Source organism: Crocuta crocuta, unplaced genomic scaffold (assembly GCF_008692635.1).
Source record: "Crocuta crocuta isolate KB4526 unplaced genomic scaffold, BGI_CrCroc_1.0 scaffold518, whole genome shotgun sequence".
NCBI classification, from domain to species: domain Eukaryota; kingdom Metazoa; phylum Chordata; class Mammalia; order Carnivora; family Hyaenidae; genus Crocuta; species Crocuta crocuta.
The window spans coordinates 2844698-2864359 of NW_027530514.1; the positions used below are offsets into that span (position 1 = coordinate 2844698).

The 19662-nt window shown below is 35.2% G+C and overlaps 1 protein-coding gene across 2 annotated transcripts in view; it reads left to right on the top strand.

Annotated features, from left to right (window-relative positions):
• LMBRD1 (LMBR1 domain containing 1) overlaps positions 1 to 19662 on the top strand; it is a 105526-nt gene that overhangs the window by 23277 nt on the left and 62587 nt on the right. For both annotated transcript variants that reach the window (XM_077767247.1, XM_077767248.1), the window contains exons 5-7: positions 828 to 895; positions 11997 to 12085; positions 15163 to 15236. In XM_077767247.1, coding sequence (XP_077623373.1) covers positions 828 to 895; positions 11997 to 12085; positions 15163 to 15236 — 231 coding nt within the window. The remainder of the gene's footprint in view (positions 1 to 827; positions 896 to 11996; positions 12086 to 15162; positions 15237 to 19662) is intronic.

Here is a 19662-nt window from a genome sequence, read left to right on the forward strand (position 1 = left end):
GGCTGGTAAGATTTAATGTTGAAAACTGAATGAGATCCATGCTTTCTCTTTTCACTTGTTCTAAAGTTCATCTTCCCCAACTCTTTAGTTGATCTTAGGATCCTCCTTAACCTTTACTTTAGGTTTTTTCCTAAAGACTGTCTCTGTGAAGAATTCGTTTATATGAAGCATGAATTTAAATTTTAAAAGGTGATTTTTAGAGACTTCATTAGGCTGAGAGACAAATATATTTTTTTCTTTTTACTAATTTAACCTTTTCTTTGAGGTTAACTTGTCTTTTCATATTTAGAATATCCAGCTTTGTATTTTTCTTTGTCTTTGAACAAAGATAATGATAAATGTCTTATAAACTTACATGTTTTATATATTTTTTGTTGTATATAAATATACATTTTATATATATAATATATACATATACACGTATATGCATATTAAATATTTATTCAATTCTTATAACCCATTTCAATGAATTGGGGGAGGGGTATTATAGATTCTGATTGCTTAGTGTTTGGGGGAATATTTTATTAAATATCCTGATAATTTTACTAATGATGCCTACTGAAGAATTTATTGTGCTTTTGAATACCGATTTTCATGAGGTCTAACTACTGAAAAGATTTTAAACTTTAGTATGGTTTACAAAGATACTTATGATGTGGCATATATATTGTTTTTTCTTAAATTTTAATATTTTTTTCAACAAGGAAAATTTTACACAGTTGAATATAAATGTACATTTGATATGAAAGTACTGTTACACTGTAACAAGAATATTTTATATTTTAAATGTCTCACTAAATGGTATACTTTTTCCCCTTGGCATCTAGCAAATTAAAACGGCATTCAAGTATACTTTGGGATTTGCTGTAATTTGTGCACTTCTTCTTTTAGTTGGGTAAGTCTTGATTTTTCCCCCCTGAAAATGGAAATAGTATATAATGGAAATAATAAAGGCTCATTCAGAAAATGTAGATAAAATATAAGGAAAAGAATAAACCACCTTTTATATCACTACCAAGCAGTAACCACAGTTATCCATTTTTGTCTGTATTGTTCTACCTAGATATTTTTTATGTGCTCAGATACGTGCAGAGTGCCCTTCCCCCATACACATAGCCTGCATGTTATAATTTTAAAGAAATGTGTTTTGTTTTTATGTAATTTTTGATAACCTACTTGCTGACATATTTTAGGTATATCTTTAGGATAGTAATATAGATTCATCACTTTTGACAGTATTGCATTCTCTTTTTAAGATACGGTTTATTTAGGGGCCCCTGGATGGCTTACTTGGTTAAGCATCCAGTCTTGACTTTGGCTTAGGTCATGATCTCATTCATGGTTTGTGAGCTTGAGCCTCCTGTCAGGCTCTGTGCTAACAGTGCAGAGTCTGCTTGGGATTTTTCTCTCTCTCTGCCCCTCCCCTGCTCACACTCTCCCTTTGTCTCTTAAAATAAGTAACATTAAGAAAAAAAGATGAAAGTTAAAGGATACAATTTATTTAATCTTCTAGTGATGACTATTTGGGCACTTATGATGTTTGCATATAAACATTTGTATAAACAGTTCTTTGTATAAACAGTTCTTTGATGGTGAACACCCATCTGTGTATCTTTTCAAATTCAATGCATCAGTCTAAATCTTTGAATTAATGTTTGTCAGTGAATTCCTTTCTTAAATCTTCTTCCTTAAGGTTTTATACTAGTATCAATAAAGCTTTATACATTTTTTATACATTTAAAGTTTTCTCTTTGAAAAACATTTGTCCTTGTTAACGGAAGACATTCTCCTTGTTAAAATAGGTTTTGAGTCTTCTTTTTTTTTTTAATGTTAGGAAATATGTGAGGTGCTAATAAGCTTTTAAAAGTTCCCTTTTGTAATTTGTTCTCAGATATTTCAATAAATAAAAAATGTCATTTATCAAATACAATTTGTGGTGGAAGTAAAACTGTTCAGTAATCTTTTATAGTTCTAAGAGTTCTTAGAGTACAAATGCTTTATAATCAAGGCATATTTCCAGTACTCTGTCTGTGTGTCATGAAAAAAGTACTTACTGAAAGAACATTTTTTAGTAGTTTTTCTACTTATCTAAGGTATTGAATATATTTTTTAGTCTCTTTTGGCCTTTTAAAAAAGCCAGTTACATGAATTTGCTCTGTTAACGTGAAAGTCTCTTATCTAGAAACATAAATTATCTAGAACAGAGATAAACAAACTTGAAAAAAAATTTTTTTTAAATGTTTATTTATTGCTGAGAGACAGAGCATGAGTAGGAGAGGGGCAGAGAGAGAGGAAGAAGATACAGAGTCTGAAGCAGGCTCCAGGCTCTGAGCTATCAGCACAGAGCCCGATGCGGGGCCAGAACCCACGAACAGTGAGATCATGATGGGCCGAATTTAGATGCTTAACTGACTGAGCCACCCAGGCACCCCAAACTTTGTTTTTTAATGTGTTTATTTTTGAGAGAGAGAAAGAGAGAGAGAGCAAGCTGGGGAGGGGCAGAGAGAGAGAAGGAAACACAGAATCCGAACTAGGCTCCAGACTTTGAGCCTGACTTGGGGTTGAAGTTGCAAACCATGAGATCATGACCTGAACTAACTGAGCCACCTTGGTGCCCCAGCATACTTTCTTAAAGGGCAGTTAGTGAGTATTTTAAGTTAGAGGTCAGTATGGTCTTTGTGGCAACTACTCAACTCTCCTGTAGCTCTATAGTAGTTATAGACAGTATGCAAATGAAGGACATGACTCAGTTATAATAATGCTTTATTGACAAACACAGGCAGTCAGAGATTTGCCAGCTCATGATTTAGAACATAACTGAAAACCATCAGTAAAACCACAAATCTTTATAACAGCCAGAGTATCTGGCAATGTATCTGAAATGGTATCTGAAATGTATGTTTTGTTTTTGTTTTTTTAGAGCGAGAGAACTTGAATGGGGGATAAGGGCAGAAGGAGACAGAGAAAACCTCTTAAACAGGCTCCAAGCTCAGCAAGGAGTCCTACACAGGACTCGATCCCATGAGCCTGGGATCATAACCTGAGCTGAAATCAAGAGTCAGATGCTCAACTGACTGAGCCATCTAGGCTCCCCCAAAAATATATTTTTAAATTTATTCATTCTTTTCACGGCAAATTACCTTCCATCCTCATTTAGAGTAACATTTTGCATAATTCCGATGGAGTTTTAACAGATTTTCTATATGACAAAGTGAGGAAACTAATGTGGCTGGAGTGTAGTGAATGAAGTCTAGAGTAGATGAAGAGATGGTCAGAGGTAACTAGATCTGCCAAATTTAGTAGAATATCATAGGCTTTTGTTAGAACTTTGACATTTATTGTGAGAGAGGTGGGAAGCTATTCGAGAAGCTTTTGTTTTTGAGGAACATAATCTGACATTTTAAAAGGATCCCTGGATGATGTTTTGAGATTTGACATTTTGGGGATAAGGGTAGAAATATGAGATCTGTGAGGAGGCATGATGGTAGCCACTGGAGAAAGAGCCAGTGGGATATTCCAATAGGATAAATAGGTGGGGTGTGAGAGAAAGAGAAATTGAGGATGTACCTATACTTAGCCAAACTGCAAAGTCTTTGGAACATTTCCTTCACTTTTAACACCAACTGCTACTTTGGGAGGTTCCTAAAACTACTCTCAGGTTTCATAATTCTCTAGAAAGATTTAAGTAAATCACTGAAAGCTATTATATCCATTGTTACCATTTATTATAAGTGAATACAGGTTAAAATCAACCAAAAGAGATGCATGAGATAGAGTCTGGGATGTTTCCAGATACGAACCTTCCATTGTCCTCAAGTTATGTAACTCTTCAGGGCATTGATGTATGACTGTATGTATGGAGTATTGCCAACCAGGGAAACTCACATGAGCCCTAACATTCAGAGTTTTTATTGAGACTGTTATGTAGGCAAGTCTCATTGATTGATTGCCCACATAGTTATCTCAGCCTCTAGGTCAGTGGATGCCATATGCTCCAGAATCCCCCACCCTAAATCACATGGTTGGTCTTTCTGGCCCAGGACTTATGAGCCAGTGTTGGCAGCTCCTGCCCTAAATAAGACACTCCTGTCAGTCATGACATTGGGTACCTGCTGGGTCCAGGGGCAAAATTCACACTTCTTTTTGGGCAAGGCCAAATTCTTTGCTACATAGAAAGGTGAAGTTGTCATCATCTGAGACAGGCACATCTGAAGGAAGAACAAGTTTGATGGGGGAGTATCAGAAGCTCAGTTCAGTTCATGGTACATTTTACAGGCATTCAGGAATAGATGATGAATAAGCCACCTCATCAGGCATTAGGAAAGTCAGAGTTTAGTCTCTGCTCTTCCAATATCAGTATCTAGCTCCACTGAGAAAATGAGTTTTTTCCTTTGTAAAATATGAAAGATAAGCTGAAGGATTGCTAAGGATTATTTCCTGTGCCACCTCCTGCCTTTCTCAATACTATGTTCCTTTTGTAATTTAATTAATAATGTTGGCTCTCATGGCAGATAACAGGTGAGAAGAAATGGCATAGGAAAGCAACCATACAGGTGGAAGCCTTTGATTAAGATGGAAGGATATTTCCTCCATTGTTATAAGAGTGATAAAAATGAAAAGAGGTACAGGTAGGTTCTTAGGTTTTGTGTGCAAATAAAAGTGTTCCTCTCTGATTGGCCTATATTTTCTCATTGATATTTGAGGTCTTCATCTGAGGGCACTGATAGAGAGGAGCATATGTGATTCCTGTATTTCACAAGCCTAAAATTTGTGAATGAAAGACTAGTAATGTTTTGGTTACCCAAGGTAGTGTTCTTCTATTACCATATTTGAATGAGGTATACATTTAGGTAAAGTGATTGACTAAATTTCTTGAAATCTTCTTGAAGGTGACCTACTCCTCATTTTTGTTAAGTGATGTGGTTTTTTCTTTTAAAACAGTAGATAATTTTATTGCAAAAACATTGTTGAGGTTTAACTAATTCATGCAACTAATATTTTTGGAGCACTTTGTTGAGTAGTGTGCAAAGTCTTGGGGATAAAGATGTAGGGTCGTTGTCTATTTCCTTAAGATTCACAGTGGGGAGAGACATAAATATATAACTTGAGTTATAATATTTAAGTGCTCTAATAAGAGATAGGTACCAGGTTTTGATGGTGGAGTAGCAAGTTCCAATTCTTTTTTTTTTTTTTTTAACATTTTACTTATTTTTGAGAGAGAGAGAGACACACACACAGTGTGAGCAGGGGAGGATCAGGGAGAGAAGGAGACACAGAATCCAAAGCAGGCTCCAGGCTCTGGCTGTCAGCACAGAGCCAGACATGGGGCTTGACCTCACCAACCATGAGACCATGACCTGAGCCGAAGTAGGATGCTTAACCGACTGAGCCACCCAGGTGCCCCATCAAGTTCCTAGTCTTATAGTAGGAATTCTGCGTTGAAGAATCAGGGAAGACCTACTAGGGAATAATATTTGAATTGAAGTTTGAGGAGTGGAAATTAGTCAGCCAACTAAATAAAGGAAAAAGGTGACTAACGTGTATAGTATATTAGTCTTTTCAGATTGCTGTAAATAATAGACATTTATTTTCTCACAGTTCTAGAGGCTAGAAATCCATGATCGTGATGTTGGCAAGTTTGGTTTCTGGTGAGAACTCTCATTCTGGCTTGTGGGTAGCTGCCTTCTTACTATGTCCTATATGATCTTTCCTCTGTGGTCTCACTGAGAGGAGAGTCTTCTCTGGTGTCTCTTCCTCTTCCTAAAGGACTCAATCCCCTGGGGCTATGGTCCGGTCCCACCATTATGACTTCATTTAAGTAATTACCTTCCTAAAGGCCCTATATCCAAAACCATCACAATTTGGGGTTAGAGCGTAAACACAGGGAATTTGTGGGGACAAATTCAGACCATAACATTCTGTTCTCTGGCCCCTCAAAGTTCATATCCTTTGTACATACGAAATGCATTCATCCCATCCCAGCAGCCCCCGAAGTCTTAACTTGGCATCAATTCTAGGTCTTAAGTCTCATCTAAATATCTTCTAAATCTGATACAGGTGAGACCTGAAGTATGAATCATTCTTCTGAGTCAAAGGAGTAAAAATTCTTCTTCAGTAGTGAACTTGTGAAAACAGATTTTGTGTCCTCCAGGTTCTGGGCATAGGTCTTAGGCCCTTGACTCTGTAGCAGTTGTCCTGTGGCCACAACAGAGGAAACAGAAGAGGAAGCAGCCTCTTCCCTGGGCCTGTAGTGGGAATGGCAGGCCTAATTATAACTGAATTGCTTTTGGATACTTTTTCTTGAAGGATAAAGCATGTTCTCAGCCAAATAATTCTGTCATCCTGTCCTGTGAGTCTCAAAAATCTCCTAGCCTTCCTTATTTTGTCCCATCTATGTTCCCTTTATTACAAATTGGCAGTGTTTCTGCCAGTATCATCCCACTATTATTCCTGGCTTCTGAGATGGCTGATTAAATCTGTGGTTTCCACCCTTATTAATCTCCTTATCAAATGGTTATTCAGCCACAATCTTAAAACATGCTTCATTATTTTTTACAATACTTTTGGGACAGTTCCTTTTTGCTTAACAGTTCCTTCACCTTTACTTCTCTCCTCTCACATTTTTCTGTAAACAGTAAGGAGAAACCAGCCTAGTGCTTCAACACTTTGCTTAGAATCCTTCTCAGCCAAATACCCAATTTCATTTCTTAAAAGTCCTGCCTTTCATAGAACCACAAAGCAATTTCAGCCATAGTCCCTGTCACTGTATAACATGTTATCTTCTTTCGTTTAGTTTCCAATAACATGTTCTTCATTTCTAGCTAAGATTTTACCAGAATGACCTTTAGCATCCATATTTCTACCAACATTGTATTCATGAGATGATCTATGTCTTTTCTAAGACAACAAAGACTTTCTCTATAACTCTTCAGCCCTTCCTAGAATTGCATTTAGCATGCACATTTTTTTATCAATAGTCTCTTTGCTAAAATACAAAATTCCAATGAGTAAATTTGAAGATCTAGTTGCCTTTATTCAGCAATTCATGAATTGAACACCATCCATCTAGCAAATAGAAAGGGGCTCTAAGGATTTAATGCAAAATGGAAGGCTTTTATAGGCAGAAGTTGGTGAGATAAGGAAATTCAAAGAGTGAATTGTTTCAGGGAAGGTCACCTTCCCTGAGGGGAAGGTAGGGAGTTTTATCAGGCAGATTACCTTACTAGTACTGATTAGGAAATTTCAGATTGATTAGCTTAAAATTCCACTCCTGGAGTTGCTGGAGTGGCTCATTTAGGGGTCTGACTTCGATTAGGGTTATATCAGGGCTCCTGGGTTTGAGCCCCATGTCGGGCTCTGTGCTGATAGCTTGGAGCCTGGGGCCTGCTTCTGTGTCTCTGTCTCTCTGCTCTTCTGCTTATGCTCTGTGTGTCTCTCAAAAATAAAATAAAAACATTAAAAAAAATTTCACTCCTGGGAGATGCTGAAACTGCAGTTAGGTTAAATATTAAATCTTGGTGGGACTCAGCACAAGTGACTCCATTTGGGACCTTCTTTTTTTCTTTTATTCTTTTTCACACCTTCAGGACAGCCTAGGATTTTTCTGGTATGCCCCTTAAAACTCTTCCTAGGGTGCATGGGTGGCTCAATCGATTAAGTGTCCAACTTCAGCTCAGGTCATGATCTTGCAGTTTGTGAATTCGAGCCTCACATGGGGCTCTTTGCTGACAGCTCAGAGCCTGGAGCCTTCTTCAGATTCTGTGTCTCCCACTCTCTGCCCCTCCCCTGCTCATACTGTCTGTCTCTCTCTGTCTCTCTAAAAAAACAAAAACAAAAACAAAAAAAACCTCTTCCAGCCTTTGCCCACTACTGAATTTCAAAGAGACAGCCACATTTTTAGGTATTTGTCACAGTAGAAATCCACTTTATGGTACCAAATTCTCTATCAGTCTACTTGGGCTGTGGTAACAAAACAGCACAGACTGGATAGCTTAGTCCAGTGAATGTCCTAGTGAATGTTTATTTTCTTGCAGTTCTGGAGCTGTGGAGGTTAAAAGTTCAAGGTGTCAGTACATTTGGATTTTGGTGAGGATACTTGGCTTGTAGATAGCTACCTTTTCACTATGTGCTCACATGGGCTTTATTCTGCTAGCAGGGGGAGAGAGAAAGAGAGCTCTCTAGTCTCTTCCTCTTCTTTAAAGACACCAATCCTGTTGGTTTAGAACCTTACTCCTAGGACCTCATTTAACCATAATTGCCTCCCTAAAGGTTCAATATCCAAATACCATCAAAATGGTGGTTAGGGCTTTGACATAAAAATTTTAGGGGGACCAGTTGAGTCCATAACATTGTGGTAACTGAGAGGCTGTAGTTAGCATGGAATATTTGAAGAATGACCTTAAAACATGCAATGTGGATTTAAACTCTCACAGTACAAAAAAAAAAAAAAGAAGATGTGACATTTCAGGTGTTTGCGTGGGTGACAGGCCATGGCATTAGCCAGGTAGGTAGACTCTGGGTTTTATATACTATGTTTAAGAAATTTCGAGTTTGATCCTGCTGAGCAGTTGAAAGACAGTGAAGATGTGTATACATTTATGTTTGTGAATGCATGAAAGTAATTATATATGGATTTGTTTTAAGAGTTGCAACACCATGAAGGATGCTTTTGAAAGAGCCATTTGGGATTTGGGTTGGAGAATTAAAATATAAATGGTAGATAGGAAGACCACTTAGGTAATCATTGTAATAGTTCAGCTGATAGATGAGGGTCTGAATTAGAGTAGTTACAAAGAGAACCGACAGGAAGAAACTGATAAGCTATTTGGAAGATAAAAATGACTTGGTGATTGGGTATAAGATGTGAAAATCTTATTTTCTATTCTACTGAATGTATCATTTCAGTTTCATATCTACTGAAATTCATTAGACTTTCCATTGTGTTTTCCTATGAGAGATAATCTGTATTAAACTAATACAGTGAGTCAGATTGGGTATAAAATATTTTTACCAAGCAGCTTTTCAGTTTCACTGTTTTAAGAGTGTAAGAGAAATTTATAACCTTATGAGGCCACAGTTCTCTTCTCGATCTAGTATGGTGTGTCTTGGGAAGCTGAGGTTCTCTGTATGCATTTTTTTTTGAGAGAAACTGAGATTAAGAAAATACCTGTACTTTCTACCACACAAATCTCATTATACTCTTGGTTACTTTAGTGTCATCATCATTTAGTAAATGGCTGATAGATACCCTTATTAAATGCTGCCTCCTCATCAAAATTGATGTATTTATATTCCAGACACATCTGACTTTGGTTTTAGTTGCCTTTGTGTCTGTTAGGAGATACTCCTTTCTCTTTATAGATCTTTGTCTACAGGCTGATATTTGGCCAGTGAACACTGGTTTGCCCCTCCTGGTTTTTAAGAGGTTGAAATACTTGCATTTAAGTCAGTTGCAGCTCTACCTTCTTGAATCTTCATACCCCACCCTAGGCCCATTTAAAGGGTAAAGCCTGGTTCCACAGGGTCTTCCAGAATTAAGGCCAGTGTCTCTGTTGACTGGTTTATGTCTTTGCCATATTGGTTATTACATGTTTTGAATATTATTGTTCAGGATATATAGATGAATTTAGTTGTAACTCTTGAATTCTGTTTATAGATGTTTGTCTTAGTTGATGTGAAAATATTTTTCAGATGTTTCTTAGATTATACAGTCCTGGTGGCTCAGGAGTTTGTACATGTACGTGTGATCAACAGCTAAGACTTAATTTCCTTCTGCCTCTGGGCAGAAGCTTTGATTACCTAAAGCTGACATAGATAATAAATATTCTAAGTATGAATACTATTTTTAGATATTTGTAATACATATTTTTATTTAAGTACTATAGGTGATATTTTGTACAACACAGAAGTTTTTCCTCCTACTCATAGAATTGGTTGTATCCAACTTACAAATTCAAAATAAACTTTTTAATATATAAATATATATATCTGGAAAAAACTCTGTCCAAATAAATTAGAGGGATATTATATAGTTTTTTCTTCCTTCTTTTATACTTTTGTTAAAATTCAAAGAAATAAGTTAGTACCATTATAGAAGTATAGTTTTCAGGAGGTTTATTTCTTTATTTTTTGATTCTACTTTACTACTTTTATTTATTTTTGATTTTGTGGCCAGGGCAATGAATAATGAACTTTTTACATTTATTGCTCTAATACTGTGTGAGTAATCACTTTTCATTCTGAAAATGGTGTGAAGTCTCCAAGATTGAGTGTAGTAAATGGATATCAATGCAATAGTTAGAAATTTAAATAACCTGATATGCTCTGATCATTCATCTTTTTATAAGAATACAAAGTATCAGTAGTAGCAAATGGTAAAGGTTTAAAACAGAAAAGTTTTGCTTTGTTTTACTTGCACACATTATCAGAGTGAATACCTTACTGTATATATATTGTTGAACTCATTAAGTTTTCCTCTTTACAGAAGAGGATAGATCTTTGTGCTTTGCTTACAATTAGATTAGGTTAGAAAGGAGGTAGTGTTAGAGTTATTTCTTACATTCCTATTTGATTATCTACATGTACAATTTAAGGGATACCCAGTCCTTTACCTTAGTCTTGTTTCTGAGTTAGACATTAAAGTGACTGTCAGGGCGCCTGGGTGCCTTAGTTGGTTAAGAGTCCAACTTCGGCTCAGGTCATGATCTCGTGGTTCAAGCCCTGTGTCAGGCTCTATGTTGACAGCTAGCTCAGAGCCTGGAGCCTGCCTCAGATTCTGTGTTTCCCTCCCTCTCTGACCCTCCCCTGCTCACCTGCTCTCTCTCTCTCTCAGAAATAAATAAAAAAAAATTAAAAAAAACTTGTTTAAAGTGACTGTCTACCTTTTTCCTTTTTTTTTCTTTCTTTCCCTTGTTTATTTCATCTCTGTCTTCCATTTTCTCACAGTTTAAGCATCTAGAGTAAGTCCTAGGAAGCTAGCTCTCACTGTTACTTCAATGATGCCCCTTAAGCTGTGGATTGAAAAATAAATAGAAACTACTTTAATTACATGTATTGGTTCGATTCTTGAATGACCAAAAAAAATGCTAAAAAGAAAGTAGAAATTACCCTAGCTTCACAACATGATATTTACTGTTTATTTTAGTATATTTCCTTTCTGTTCTTTTCTATTTATATAAATACATTGAAATCATTACATATATTCTGTTCTTCTGATTTAACACAGAAGTTCTTGGCCTTTTTTGTATTATGGACCTTTTTATTCTTTAGCCTATGGCTCCTTTTCAAAATTATCTTATCTTTATTTCGAGAGAGAGCAGAAGAAAGCACCCGCAATTTGGGGAGAGGCAGAGGGAGGGGGAGAGGTAGAGAATCTCAAGCAGGCTCTATCCCCAGCATGGAGCCCCAGTTGGGGAAGGGTCATGATCTTATGACCTTGACATCATGACCTGAGCCAAAATCAAGAGTTAGATGCTTACCCAACTTGAGCCACACAGCTGCCCAAAATATTTTAAATGCAAAAAATAAAATACATAGGACTACAAATAAAACTCATTATACTGAATACAGTAATAAAATTTAGAATGTAATAAACACATACATAAGAAGCTTATCACACCCCTCTGTACATGGTATAGATTTGGCTTGTTAAGCTGTGTGTGTGGAGGAGTTGATCTTTGTATAAAAAAATTACTAGAGGGGAGCCTGGGTGGCTCAGTTGGTTGGATAGCCGACTTCCGTCATGATATCACAGCTTGTGAGTTCAAGCCCCTTGTCAGGCTCTGTGCTGACAGCTCAGAGGCTGGAGCCTGCTTCAGATTCTGTGTCTCCTTTCTCTGCCCCACCCCCTCCTCACACTCTGTCTCTTTCTGTCTCTCAAAAATGAATAAACATTAAAAGTTTTTTTTAAATTACTAGAAATTGAATTTTAGATCATTTCCTTTTATTCAAATTTTTATCTTTAAAACCACTAAGAAGAATTATTTTCTTTTTTGTAGTGCTTTTGTTCCTCTGAATGTTCCAAATAACAAAAATTCTACAGAGTGGGAAAAAGTGAAGTTCCTGTTTGAAGAACTTGGAAGTAGTCGTAAGTATTCTTTTTAAAAACACATTCAAAATAATTTACATTTCATGGCTCTTGGGACATTTCTCAGTAGTCTGTTTTTAGAGTGTTAAGAATTTAACCTTATAGTTCTTTTGACTTGTGTTTAAAAGTATGCTAGAAAAATTGGGAGTTGTGTGATGTTAAGACTCACTTCTAGCTGTTATGTAGTTAGTGTCTTCTTCATACACTTGAAGACAAAAGTTAAAACAAAAATATAATCTTCAAAGAATTTTAGCAGTAAAGGTCTTGTAATTTCTCTGTATTCATTAATTCACTTGGGATTATACAGATAGTGTTAAGGAAATGTGCTTGATATATTGTTTTTTTATTTTTAACTTTTACCCAATGAGAGAATGCTATTTTACTGTTTGATCATGATTAATTTTTTTAGTGTTTATTTATTTGAGTGATATAGTGTGTGCACCTGAGTGCAAGTGTGGGAGGGGCAGAGAGAGAGAGGGAAAGAGGGAGAGAGAATCCCAAGCAGGCTCCATGCTGCCCACCCTCTTGACGCAGGGCTTGATCTCATGAACCATGAGATCATGACCTGAGCCAGTATCAAGAGTTGGATGCTTAAGCGACTGAGCCACCCAGGTGCCCCAGTAATTTTTTATGTAGATTATAAATTACAGAGGTTTTGTATGAGTGAAATAATATTCTATTATAAATGTACTTCACCAAAAATTTGGAATTGATTTTCCAAAAGTTTTCCTTATGTGATTTAGGGTTTTAGAAGGAGAAAAATAGGTTAAGAAAGATGCCCAGTCATTGAAAAGATACAGTTGGTATTAGAAACTGATATAAAGCTGTACTTATTACTCAATTTCATGTGCATTTGAACATACTAATAACTTTATTTTCAAAGAACATTAGAATATTTTATAAATCAGAGAAATCTTTATTGCATTTCTATTTATTTTTAATAAATATTACACATTCTTGATTAGCCTTTCTTTCCCCTTACCCAGATACAATATTAAATGATGATTAAATTAAGCCTTGGAGTCCTTGCTATACAGCTTCTTAATTTTCTTGCTTTCCACTTAAGATTTCATCTGGTCCATTAATATCTTGCTGATACTAGCAAGAACTAAGATAGCAATCCTGGCATCTACTAATACTAAATTGTCAGGATTTATGTACCTGATCCTATTACGGAGAAATAAATGGCTTCTTTTCTTAACTCCTTCACGTCTCTTGAGTAATTACTCTTCTGCCTTAAACATTATTTTGTAAGTTATGCTAGTCTTTGAGTATTAGTATAACTTGAATCAGTAATTATATAGGTAGCATTATTCTAATTTCTGTAATCTCATGCTCTTTAGTCTTAATATTATTTCTTTTATCTCATATCTTAAACACCATATTCCTAGAGTACATTTTACTATCAAAATCAGTAATATTAACTTTTTTTTAATATTAACTGTTTTGATTGGTCAAATATGTTAACGTAATACTCCATTTTATCAGTTGTAAGACGCATAGTTTCCTACAGTTTTATATTTCTGATATTAGGATGCATTTTATTTTTTTAAAATTTCAATGTGTATTATTTAATTTTGAAAGAGAAAGAGAGAGCAGGGAGAGGCAGAGAGAGAGGGAGACACAAGATCTGAAGTAGGCTCCAGATGTGGGGCTTGAACTCAGGAATTGTGAGATCATAACCTGACTGAAGTCAGATACTTAACTGACTGAGCCACCTAGGTGCCCCTAGGGTGTGTTTTATAAGTGGTAGTACTTTAAAATTCCTATCAGTGCAATACCAGATCTCTCCTTTTTTTAAATGAACACTTTCTGTTGATAATTTTAGTAAGATCAAGAAAGTAATAGCCTTAAATGTTTTTGAGTTCATAAAATATGATATTTTAGTTTTATGACATTGAGGCTTAAAATTTAGCCTTGCATAGTTTGTGAATGTGTTAATAATATGCTTTCTTCATGTGTTATATAAAACTGAGACATGAGTTTTAAGAAGATAGATGATTCTAATTTTATTGTTATTCATGAAAAGATTAATATACATTAAATTAATCAAAAGTATATTTGGTTCCACAGGACTTGCATTTTAACTATATCAAAACAGTTTCGAGGTGCCTGGGTGGCTCTGTTGGTTAAGCATCTGACTGGCTCGGATCATGATCTCACAGCTCGTGGGGTCAAGCCCCGCCTTGGGCTCTGAGCTGACAGCCTGCTCCAGATTCTGTATCTCCCTCTCTCTGCTCCTCCCCTGCTCACACCCTGTCTCTCTCTCTCTCTCTCTCAAAAATAAACAAACATTAAAAAAATGAAAAACAAAGTTTCGATAGGACCGACATTACAACTGGAAAAATTATTGTTACTAACATTTAAGAGTATTCACATTTGCATAGTATTTCATCATATAATCTGGTATAATAAAAGTGTCACACCTGCCTCTGACTTATTGGCCTTTCCTTAAATAATTTCCTGAGTCTAACTTATTAACATAGTATTCTGTGTTGGTGCTTTGTTTGAATTTATTTTGTTTGTGTGGCTTCCCCCGCCCAACACATGGGCAGGCTAGCTTCCTTCAAATTAAAGAGTGAAATAAACTGTCTAAGATTTTAGTTTTAGGCTCTATGTTGAAAACTTAATTGAAAATTAAGAACAAAGAAACCTGGAGTATCAAAATGGAGGGGAGAGGAAGAAAAAGTCAAGGTCACTGGCTTTCCTTTGTAATGTTATTTCTCAAGGTCGCTATTGAGAAAGTCCAGGATAGTTCTTTTTGCCACCTTTTGAACATGTAATATTTTGCTGATTTCTTTTTAGACTCAATTAGACAGTAGTTTTTCTCTTCTAAGAAGTGAAAGAAAGAAGGTTTTAGCCCAAAAGACCTTTTGCAAATCAGTTTGTGAATAGCACTTTAAAAACTCTTGTCTCCACTTGGAGTTGGCACTTCAAAGAGGAGGTAATACACATTGGGTTTATTCCTTCAGAATATATAAGAAACCCAGTTTTTATATTTTTATATTGATTTGTTTAATATGAACATTTGAATAGTATATATGTACATTTTTAACAGAGTTCTTCTTCCTTTGCAGATGGTTTAGCTGCATTGTCATTTTCTATCAGTTCTCTGACCTTGATTGGAATGTTGGCAGCTATAACTTATACAGTAAGTGTAATGGTGATAGTTGAGTTAAAATTAAGAAATTATTTTATGAGGTAATTTTTTTTACTTTAGTCATGTATTCAATTATATTTTCCTCTTTAACATTTTAGTGCATTCTTCTTCATTTTCCTAAGTTTTCTTTACATAAGAAGAGAGTAAATTTTTAACTACTTAGTCACAATTATTTTATCTGTATTTTTGAAATTTAATATTCAGAAACAAACTTTATAACTTGTGAACCTTGAAATTAGTTATATACTATGCAGTAATAGATACTGATTTATAAGCATATTAGAACTCTTAACTGTTGATCAGTATCTGATATGGATGCAATAGATTCATACTAAGTGAGTATATTGGGGTTTTTAAAATTAGATATTTAATATAACTTGATATTCCCCTAGTGTATAGAATCTAATCTTATACTCAGAAAAACTACTTTTTATTTTTCCTCAAGATGGTAAGGTCTGAGTTAATAGCTTGCCAGTCTTATGTACAGACTGCTCTTTGAGGATTTTGCTCAAATTATAGAAAATCAGTTATAACCTGAAAGACACATTCTCCTGAAAGAGAATGGTGTAGGAAGCTTTACATTGTCTAGAACCCTTTAATATTAATGGAATTTGTGTTTACAGCATTCTTAATTCTTGCAGAAATGGGAAATACTGGTTATAAAGAAAAAATTGTTGATATTGTTTAATATGTCTTTCTTTAGACATGAAAGAATTGAGCTCTTAGTGTGATAGCAGAATATAGTTGCGTTAGGTACTCATTCACGTGTCATTATTTGGAATAAAAGAAGTCTAAAATACATGCATTTTATTATCTGTCAGGTGCTCATTTGGGTACTCTGTTTTATTAATTTTCATTTTTTTCCATGTATCACTACATAAGGAATTTGTCATAATATTAGTGGATAATTATCCTTGCATCTCACAGAATATAGCAGTAGTATGTTATTTATTTGTCTTTTAAGAAGCAGTCACAGATTAACAACATATTAAGAGTTAGACCTGGACTCAAATTACTCAAATACTATGCCTGATTTGTTAGGCTCATTTTGCATTTGTTTTTTAACCTTCCTGGGTCATTGACTTTCTCATTAAATGGGGATAAAAAGTATGCCTCTTAGTGATTTTTGAAGGTCAAATGATACTATGTAAAAGTGCTTTGAAAACTACAGGAAAATGAGTTTATAACTATTGATAAAAGATTAGTCAGGAGAAACAAATGGAAAAAAAGGAAACCAATATGTAAGATCAATATCAAGAACTGTGAAAGGTTTAAGATTTTATCCTAAGTGCAGCCTGCTACAGCTCTTTGGTTGTTGGCTAAAGATGCAAGACTTCAGGGTCAAAGACAAAGACTTTTATATCACTTACAGTAATAGCATTAGCCTTAGGACTAGCATTTTCTTGTGCTGGTTTCCTGAGTTCCACTTCCCATGAGGCAACATGAAGTATACCAGGTGCTACTTTCATGTAGAAGAGGAACTTTGAGCTTAGGGAACCTGAATCTTTATAATGGACAGTAAGCCTTCTTGCCCTTTGCTCTAGAGAAAGATGCTATCTTTGTTTTCCAAGGCTATTTTTCTATATAAACATCCTTGAAAAGATAGTATAGAAAAAAATGAACATTAGTTGCAAGATGTGCAGAAATGAGAGACTCATGGAGGATTGTCTTCCAATAGTCAAATAATATATGCTATGAAGAAAAATAAGCCAGTATAATGGGATAGACAATACTAGAGGCTGGTTCTGCGGTAAAAGTCAGGAGTGCCTTCTCTAATATTTAAACAGAGACCTGAGTAACCAGCTATGAGGAAAAGTAAGTACAAAAATCCTGAGGCTGACACATGTATGCTGTGTTCAGATAATAGCAAAGAGGCTATGGCTGGAACTCAGTTAACATAGGGAAAGGATGACTGAAGTTTAGATGAGAAATGGCCAGAGGCTATGTTATGTACAGCTGTGTTATGTAGAGCCTTTTAGACCATGGTTAGGATTTTGAATTTTGTTTTGATTGAGATTAGAAGCCATTGAAAGGTTTTAAATGGAAAAGTAATAACATTTTAACACTATTGCTCTGGTGGCTCTGAATTTCATAAGCTGTGGCAATGGTGTATGGGAATGGGAAAAATATATGAAATTATTAACATTCTTTGAAAGAGAGCTTCTCTGAAGGAACAGTATTATTGTACAGTAAATATTTTGAGGTAGTATTTTATATTACTCTAGCTGAAGCTGTGAAAATTGTCATTTGAGCCATCATTAAACCAGTAGAACAATCATACTGACTTAGTTAAGCGATCCTTAGAAGAACTTTACTTTTCTAGAATGCTGGGCTGAGGACATTGATAAGCAGTCAGAGGATTTTATGATGTGGCCCAGGCTGGGAACCTACAAGACATAGAAAATATGTTGAATAGGTAGGGAGGGATCCCTTAAGTCCTAAACCCAAGGGAGAGAGAGAGTCTAGTGTAACAGCATAGCAAGATCAAACTACCTAGGACTTACATATTTTCTTTAAGTAGAATAAGCAATAAAATATGATCCTTGGTGAAGAGTCTTAAATGTGGACTCTGTCTGTGGGTCCCTTGAACTACTTTACTACCTAAGTTTATTCATTTATAAAGTGGGAATAATGTTTAATGAGATTTTGAAGATTTAATTAAGCAGTTTACTGAGTCTCGGAATTTTTTGGCCACTCAGTAGTCACTAGTAGCTCACATTGTTGAATATTCAGTTTAGTATGGTTTAAACTGCAGTGTATACCTCTTTCCACATCTTGCAGTGAAAGTAAACAAGATTATAATAGCAATTGTATCATGATCAGTGAAAATGTGGTTTATGTAGAGATGAGTATGTCAAAGAGGTATTCAAAGTTGGGTGGTAGTTACTTGGTGGAGGAGGGGATGGATAGACAAACATCATTTAAATAGCACAAAATATGCTCAGAACTCAGTGGGAGAATGTTTTGCTACCAAATCAGTCTGGCCAATTTTACTATCTAGTGTGTATTGAAGAGACCCTGTTTAAGGGAGTAGCATGGTGTTTGTAGCTGAGTGCTAGTCATGAGTGAAAGTCTTTATGTAAAATCTAGTATCTGAACCATAGCTTCCCCATCTATAAAAATAGGCCATTGGGGCGTCTGGGTGGCTCAATCGGTTGAGCATCCGACTTCGGCTCAGGTCATGATCTCATGGTTCGTGGGTTTGAGCCCTGCGTCGGGCTCTGTGCTAACAGCCGGCTCAGAGCCTGGAGCCTGCTTCAGATACTGTATCTCCCTCTCTCTGACCGCCCCCTGCTCATGCTGTCTCTCTCTCTCTCTCAGAAATAAATAAAACATTAAAAAAAATTAAAAATAGGCCATTAATAGTCAATCTTTATTAAAAAGCTAGTTGAAAATTAACTGTAGATAGGTGGTTTTATTATACAGAGGTGGTTAATAGTATTTAATTATCATATTTGCCTGTAGATATAAAGTTTTCTTCTAACTTGTTATGGGAAAGCTTGAGAATTGAGCTTTTCACATGGTGGAACGTAGAAAGAGGGTATAGTACATATTCATGGGAAACAGAAGAGATTTAATTTTAATTAAAATACCCGAAGTAGGAAGTTAATATTTAGACTACTTTGATCCTGAGTGCAAAGAATTATTAAAGGTAAAGTCATATCTGTTATAGACTCTGCAACTGTTAGTATTCAGACCAGAGAAGTTCTTGTAATGTCTCAATAGAGCATGATTTTCTTAGCTATACATTATTGTTTAATTTAGAAACTAGTTGATTATTTAAACTTTACCAAGATTGTATCTATTTACTGTGTCGTTAAGGGAAAAGCCAATAATTGGGCACTCAATTTTAGAAGAAAGTCAGATAACATGTAGCGTGACTATTGTTTTCAGCTTAAATTGAAATGGAATCTGCTATTTTTCAAATTTAAAAAAAAGGAAACCTTTAGACACAAATATTTATATAGATATTTAAAATTCTTGGTGCCACCAAGTGGGGAAATGTTAGATAATGATACTTCCATAAAAAATGTATCCTGTGGACCATTGAAATGCCTATAGAAGTGGTAACTACTGAACTTTTTATGTTATACACGTATCAGTGAAATGTATGTATGTATGTATATACACATGTATACACACATACATAACATACTAATCTAACTACATTTCATATAAAATAGAAAGTAATGGATTAAAGAAAATAAAAACAATAAATTAAGGATTCGGAAATAGAGCATTAATTCTCTATTCTCTGAGGAAAGAAAGGTTATTTATTTATTTAAAATTTGTTTTTAATGTTTGTTTATTTCTTTTTTTTTCACGTCTTTTTTTTTTTAATAGTTTATTGTCAAATTAGTTTCCACATNTTTGTTTATTTCTGAGAGACAGAGTACAAATGGGGTAGGGGCAGAGA